Consider the following 8222-nt stretch of genomic DNA (forward strand, 5'->3'; position numbering starts at 1 on the left):
ACCTGTAACTATCCAAGTTGCCAAGAATCTGGCATTCGTGTTTTAAAAAATCTAAAGCAGAATGAAGTGTTTTCATTGATTTCTGTGTTTTCTGTGATTTGGCAAGTAGGTTGGTACAGTTAATTATATGCCACCAGAAGCAATCAAAGATATGTCTTCCTCAAGAGAAAATGGGAAAGCCAAATCGAAGGTACTGTAAGGTTATTTACATCCCATTTATCTGGCACAAATAGGGAATGGGCTAGTCTCTGAATGAACTTAACAGATAACTGAAAAGTTATTTCTTTAAGTTCTAAAACTCTTTAGGCCATTACAGAGACATTACAGAGACTTATTAAGCAAACTGTCATGGGATTCAGTTTCACTTTTCTTTATTGATTTGAGATTGTTCTTTTAATACTGTGCTTTTAATATGGTGATACCTCACAATGTGCTCCTATAAGAAATGCACACAGGATGTTTTCTGAGTTTTAAAAATAAAGAAAAAAATAAGACTAAATTAGCTCTGATATGGGTACCTTAAATAACAGTGAACTGATGACCTCTGTTTCCTTTCTGATTCTTAAATTTTATTTACCATTTCTTCATTTGTTAATTTTCTGTTTCCAGGAACAACTCTAGTAGGTAATATTCCCAGGTACCTTCCCACTTTTCTTATTTCACTACCTCTGTGAGCCTTTGTGTTAGCCTGTTGGTGCCCCTTGCTGGGTCCATTCTGCCTGCCATGGTGCCTCTGGCTCCCGAGCTAATCCTTCTCTCTCTATACCAGTGTCTTCAAATGGATGCAAGCACACACTGCTGTGCAGTACCTGCGTTCAAGTCATAGATCTGCCTCTTTATCAACTGTCTTTGTGACTTAATTTGCCTAGTTTCTTCCTCTGTAAGTTAGGCTTGCACACAGTACCTATTTTAAAAGTAATTGAGGATTAAATGAGAAAGAATATAAAGCACTTAGTACATTGTCCAGCTTGAAACAATTGCTTAATAAATGTGCTTTCATTTACTAAATTATATTTTCCTTCCTAGGAAACTGTGGCTTCTAAATATCTTTTCAAATAACTGGCATAAAATTATGCCAAATAGTCTCTCTTATAAAAATTCTTTTTACACCTCTTTAGCTTCTCCTTTTCTTTTAATACTTAGATTTTTCTTTCTCTTTTTCTTGATTAGACTTGCCGTGGTTTTGTTAATTTTAAAGAACCAGGTCTTCATTTCATTTATTAATTCTATTTTCATTTGTCCTCTAATTAATTTCTGCTTTTATCTTTGTTATTTATATTCCCTTTAGGTTTCTCCCCCCAGCTTCTGCATTTAAATAATTGCTAATTTAATTTTAGTATTCTTCCTTATAATTAAAACATTAAAACTGAATTTTACTTTGAGTTTTACTTTAGCTGCTCCTTCTAGGTTTTATGGTAGTGTTTCTTATTTTCATTAATTTCCAAAATTTCTAATTTCGGTTTTAAAATTGTTTCATTCTTTGTTACTTTAAAATAAAATTTACTTTGAACTGTATGTAGTGTTCCGATTCTTTTCAGTTATCAACTCAGTACTTAAATAGGTAGTATTGGTCAATCTCAACTAGTGATTCTGAATAGAAGATAAATTTTTATCCCAACATGGGAGGTAATCCTTGTTATGGAAGAGCTCAAAGCCCCTCCCAGTCTCGCTCTGTTCTCAAATTGCTTTCCGGTAAACAGGCTTGGCCATCTGGGGCTCCTGTTCTGAGGTCTGTTGGACCCATTCATTACTCCTCTCTCCTCTCTGCTTCATATGCCTCTACCACGCACGACCTGTGGCCGTGGGTAGTTTGTCTCCATTCACGTTCTGCTTTTATTGTAAATATTTTCCATATGTTTACGGTTTTGCTACCAGGCTGCTCTGTCTGTCTTATCTGGGGCTTTGGAGAGTTTGAAAACTACACGGCTACAGCCATTTTTCCAGAATCTGAAATTCTTCTTAATTCATGATTTAGTATTTAGAAATGGACTTAAATTTCCAAGTGGTTAAATTGGAGGAGGAGGAGGTTATTTTTTATTAATTTTCAGTTTCCTTTGTGTTCAGATAACGGGATCTATTCTATCTGTCATGTTCTGAAAGGCATGTTTAAATCTGCCCTCCTTCAAAGAATTTAATACAATTTTTGCTTTATATAGTTCTATTAAATGTGGTTTCAGTGCACAGAAGTTCATAACTGTCATCTCTTCTTGGTTGATTGTACCTTTTATCACTGCAAAATGGCTTTCTCTCTTCTGTTAGAAGCATTTTGCCATGTTCTCTTTTTCTAATATTAATATTGCTGTCTCTGCTTTCGTTTCCTTTTTTTTTTTCTTTCTTGCATTTGGTTATAGATGTCCATTTCTTTTTTCCTTGTACCTTTCTGTGTCATTTGGTTTAGATTAATCCTTTGTGTAGAGCATGTGGTTACATTTTGTTTTAATGCATATTGAGTATCTTTTAAAAGAGGAATTTAGCCATTCTCATTTATTATGCTCACTTCTGTGTTTGGTTTTAATGTTCTTTTAAAAGTCAAAAACATAATTATGTTATAATATCACATTATTTCTAATGAGATTATTTAATACAAAGAACATTTAATAATAAGTAATATTCATTGAGTACTTACTATACCAGAAACTATTCTCTATGCTTACCCATATCTCATGGTTACATCATTTAAGGCACATGACAACGTACTTTTGTTATTTCTGTTTTAGAGATGAAGAAACAGAGATATGTAGAATTACTAGCTAGTGATAAGACCAGGATTCAAGCCCAGCCCAGCCCAGTCTGGCTCTATAGTTTGTGTTCTTAAGTTTAGGATAGCTCAACTTAAAAACCCTTTTTAAAATCTATACATACTTATATATTATGAATTTATATAAAAACTTATTTTAACTCAGTAATTTTGGGGAAAACAAGTAAATTTAAAATTTGCACTTAGGGTTTTTAGTTTTGTGTTTTCACAGGCTGACAAGAATGTAATATTTTGTTTCAGTTAAATATTTTGATTATGAGTTTGTTGAAAGATTTAAACTGAAGTTCATTTCTTTTGATAAAATAACCAAGTGTAATCAAAACTAGAAGAGGATGTTTTGTCATGAACATAGTCTAATACTTGGACATTTATTGAGGTTTAGTTATGATTTTAAATATTAGGGTGTATGTGTGTGTGTATAATATTTTAATTTTATGTTAAAATAACAGTAACTTCTTTTTTTTTTTTTTTTTTTTAACTTAGATAAGCCCCAAAAGTGATGTTTGGTCCTTAGGTTGCATTTTGTACTATATGACTTACGGGAAAACACCGTTTCAGCATATCATTAATCAGATTTCTAAATTACATGCCATAATTGACCCTAATCATGAAATTGAATTTCCTGATATTCCAGAGAAAGATCTTCAAGATGTGTTAAAGGTAACATTAATAGTATATACATATAGAAGAACTATATTTCATGTAGTACCTAATTGTTTACTTAAAGAAATAGCTGAGGGAGTTCTCTGGCGGTCCAGTGGTTAGGACTCAGCACTTTCATTGCCATGGCCCGGGTTCAATCCCTGGTCAGGGAACTAAGATCCCACAAGCTGCATGGCACATCCAGAAAAGAAAAAAGAAAGAAAAAGAAATAGTTGAAATGATTGGAATTATGTAACTGGCTTAGATATAACTGAGAGGTCTGTTGAGAGGAATTGCTTACTGAGTTAGCTTTTAAAGATGTGTTAAGTTCACTTTCAAGGTTTTTAAAACTTATGAATACTTGGAGATTTTGCAAAAATGACGTGTAAAATAATTTTGTCATTTCTAAGTAGGCTCTCCAGAAAGCAACTTCTGTAATATGATGCAGTCTGGGAAAATACTGTATCAGTATTGCATAAGAAAACTTGCTTCGTTTTTAAAAAAAATTATCTTTATTTTTATAGTGTTGTTTAATAAGGGACCCTAAACAGAGGATATCCATTCCTGAGCTTCTGGCACATCCATATGTTCAGATTCAAACTCATCCAGGTACTTCTTTAAAATTAAGTTTATTACCAGATTGCTAATATAAACAGCCTTCTGGCTACTCTTTTCCTGCCTGCCTCCTTCCTTAAGGATATTCCTTAATGCTAAATACTAAAATAAATGAGATCACCTTTCTTTACCTGCTGGCATTCATTTTTACTTATCCTAGGTAAGGGGCTATGATCAGTGATAAGTTACAAGAATGCCAGTTATTGTGCTTTTAAACAGAATACATATTTATATATGAACTTATATTTTTCTTATTTGATACCAGTGTGCTATTGATTATATATATTATTTTACAGGTAACCAGATGGCTAAGGGAACCACTGAAGAAATGAAACATGTTCTGGGCCAACTTGTTGGCCTGAATTCTCCTAACTCCATTTTGAAAGCTGCTAAAGTATGTCTATTCTCTGTCTACACTAATTTTAATTGTTTTGTATAATTTAGTGAGTTACACACTTAAACAGGTAATGCAAAGGAAAGTTGTCCCAATCATCAGATCAGCTATGAAGTGTGTTTCTGTATTTAGATACTTAACATGTGCTTTTTGACAAATATAGATTTATTTGGTTTACATTCTTATTGTGCAGACAGCACAATTGAAAATGGATTGTCATATAAGGTGCATTGAAAAGACTGCTGTCGGGTCTCAACTGGAATAAATTCAATAAGGAATCTTAAATCAACACCATTTTTAACACAGCTTTTGAATTCATTTTTTTCTAGCCAACTTTATTTTTAAGCCATCATAGAGAAATCACAGTACTTGTCACATGTAATGACTTCTGTGAGGCTGTATATAGCAGTCAGTACATTTCTCAAAGCAAATGTCTCAAATCTGTTAGTCTCCCAATGCCTGTTTATATTTATACCATAATTTTTTGGATCTCACTGACATCAAACACCTAGAACACTAGGTATGCTTATTGACTTTAGTTACTAGTTATATATTTCAGTTATAACATTATTGTAAAATTATGGGAGCTTAAACTAAAAACACTGTTAGCTCTATGGATAGGGATAACACCAATCTAAGATGTTAAGAACTTGGATACATTTTTGGAGGAATTTACTGTATATTCACCATTATATTTGCATCCATATGATATAAGGTAAATTTTTTCTTAAATTTTCTCAAGTTCTGATAGCTAAATCAATGGCTTTAGGAATTGAAATTGGACAAAATTTGTTTTGTAATTTTTCTCTATGTTTCATATCTCTATGTTTTAAATTTCTACGGGTGTATTGTTTAAAGCCTTTTATAAATAAAATTGAGGTGGGTTACCTTTATCACTAAGGTTATGTGTTCCTTGATGGCAAAGATATCTTTCATCTTCATAAATTAGATGTTGGCTTAGCCTTAAATCCTTTACTAAATATGTAGACTTTAATAAAGCTAATTATACTTATTTGTATAGCAGTTGTATTTTTTTTAATGTCTTCCATTCTTTAGTTTAAATATCAGCTGAAAGTATATTTCCTGATGAGTGTATTTTACAGTATAGAAATTTATCTAAGACTGGCTTTATTTAAGAAAAAGTAAGGTATCTTATAATAACCTATAATGAAAAAGCATATGAGAAACAATATATATATAGAGAGATAGATACAGATACAGATATAGATATAGATATAATCTGAATCACTTTGCTGTACACCAGACACTAACACAATATTATAAATCAGCTATACTTCAATTCAAAAAAAAAAGTTTTGATATGTAATATTGTACATCAACTGTACTTCAATAAAAATAAACAATTTAAAAAGAGGTTTGTTGAAACAGAAAAGAAAAAGAAAAAGTAAGGGAGATTAAGAAGGCCTTGAGGATACATATATATGCTTATAAATAGCTATGTTACATTTTTCTTACAGAAAGATTGATCTGCATCGCATGATAGCTGATTCTTAGGCCAAGCTAGCTGTTTAAAAATTTTTCATTATCTCCAATAGTGTATAAAATAATTTCCTAATTATAAGAACAAGGGAGACATTTGTTACATATTAGAAGATGTGGAGTTAAACCTTTGTTAATCTGTTATGGTAATACATTGAATTTTAAAAGTTATAAATCGAATGTGTGTTTTTAATTTCAGACTTTATATGAGCACTATAGTGGTGGTGAAAGTCATGATTCCTGTTCATCATCCAAGACTTCGGAAAAAAAATGGGGAAAAAAATGATTTGCAGCTACTCATAAACTGTCAGGTGTCACCTGTAAAATATATTGGACTGTTATACTCTTGATTCTCTGTGGAAATCTACTCCTGAAGACAACTTCACTCCTAAATGTCATTGGCAGAAAAATTCAGTGGATTATCCTCAAAAGAAAACTGTAAAAAACCACTAATGACACTGTATGTATTAAATTGTAGAATTGTTTTCTCTTTTGTGCTTCCCTGTAAATCTAATCTATTTGATATCATTTTCACACTTGGAATAGTGGGTGAAAAGTGGAAATATTTTCTGAAGAACTATGTAAATAGGCTTTGTATAGTATAAAATGACACTAAAAGGTCAAAGTTGTAGAACTGTTTTCTTCAAGCAAATATATTGTTGGTGAGGCAACAGAATTCTTAATAAAAATGGATTAAGGGAAAACATGAGAGTAGACTTTAGTAAATTAACTTTGGGGGAAAAAAATTCCAAAGTGTTCAAATTCTAAAATAGATTTCCAGTTATTTTATGGCACTGATAATACTCCAGCATTTTAGGGCTTCACTTGGCTCTTTTAATTCTCCGTTTAATTCTTCATAATATCTGTTGTTTTGGGTGTTCAGAGTATCATGCTGGATTATAAGATGTAGGCTGTATAGGGCATGACCTCAATTGTACGACTTGCTTGGTAATGAGTAATTACAAACGTGGTCCCAGAATTTCTGAGTCTGAATCGAACAGATTACTTAAGGATATTACCATATAGTATTCTTTTCCCCAAATTTTTCTTTAGCTTTTAAAACAGTTTTAGAGTCACAGCAAAATTGAGGGGAGGGTGCAGAGATTTCCCATTTCACCCCTGCCCCACACATGCACAGCCTCCCCCGTTACCAACATCCCCACCAGAGTGGTACTTTTGTTACATTTAATGAACCTACATAGACGCACTGTAATAATCACCCGAAGTCTATAGTATACATATACCTAGTTCACTCTTGGTGGTGCATGTTCCAGGGATTTGGACAAATGTATAATAACATGTATCCATCATTATACTAATAGAAAAATATTTTCAGTGCCTGAAAAATTCACTGTGCTCCACCTATTCATCCCTCCCCTACCCCCAACCCCTGGGAACCACTGATGTTTTTACTGTTTCCATAGTTTTGCCCTTTCTAGAGTGTCATATAGCTGGAATTATACAGTACGTAGCCTTTCAGATTAGCTTCTTTCATTTAGCAATGTGCACTTAGTAACATGCACCTCCATGTCTTTTCATGGCTTGAGAGCTCATTTCTCTTTAGTGCCTAGTAGTATTCCATCATCTGGATGTACCACAGTTTATCCATTCACCTCCTGAAGGACATCTTGGTTGCTTCCAATTTTTGGCAATTATGAATAAAGCTGCTGTAAACATCTGTGTGCAGGGCTTTGTGTGGTGTTCAGCTTCAGAGAAGTTGACTACCAAGGAGCATGACTGATGGATTATATGGGAAGAGTCTGTCTAGTTCTGTAAGAAGCTGCCAAACGGTCTTTCATAGTGGCTGTACCGTTTTGCATTCTCTCCAGCAGTGAATGAGAGTTCTTGTTGCTCCATATCCTCGCCAGCATTTGGTGTTGTCAGTGTTCCAGATTTTGGTCACTCTAGTAGATTTGTTGTGGTGCCTCATTGTTTTTTTTTGTTTGTTTTGGCGGTACACAGGCCTCTCACTGTTGTGGCCTCTCCCGTTGCAGAGCACAGGCTCCGGACGCGCAGGCTCAGCGGCCATGGCTCACGGGCCCAGCCGCTCCGCGGCATGTGGGATCCTCCTGGACTAGGACACAAACCCGTGTCCCCTGCATTGGCAGGCGGACCCTCAACCACTGTGCCACCAGGGAAGCCCCCTCATTGTTGTTTTAATTTGCATTTCCCTGATGACAGCTGATGTGTGGAGCATCTTTTCATATACTATGTGCCATCCATCTGATACCTTCTTTAGTGAGATCTTTGCTTCTTTGTCAAAGATCTGTTAACTCTATTTATGGGGGGTCTATTTCTGGGCCGTCCATTCTG

General features: G+C 34.0%; 1 protein-coding gene across 1 annotated transcript in view; it reads left to right on the top strand.

Annotated features, from left to right (window-relative positions):
- The window catches only part of TTK (TTK protein kinase), a 42754-nt gene extending 35169 nt beyond the window's left edge, over positions 1–7585 (top strand). Inside the window, exons 18-22 of the mRNA XM_082634304.1 lie at positions 110–190; positions 3242–3418; positions 3925–4009; positions 4312–4409; positions 6109–7585. Of these exons, the coding sequence (XP_082490430.1) occupies positions 110–190; positions 3242–3418; positions 3925–4009; positions 4312–4409; positions 6109–6195 (528 nt within the window). The 3' untranslated portion in view covers positions 6196–7585. The remainder of the gene's footprint in view (positions 1–109; positions 191–3241; positions 3419–3924; positions 4010–4311; positions 4410–6108) is intronic.
- The last annotated feature ends 637 nt before the right edge of the window (positions 7586–8222 follow it).

Source organism: Mesoplodon mirus (assembly GCF_964341445.2).
Source record: "Mesoplodon mirus genome assembly, chromosome: 10".
NCBI lineage: Eukaryota > Metazoa > Chordata > Mammalia > Artiodactyla > Ziphiidae > Mesoplodon > Mesoplodon mirus.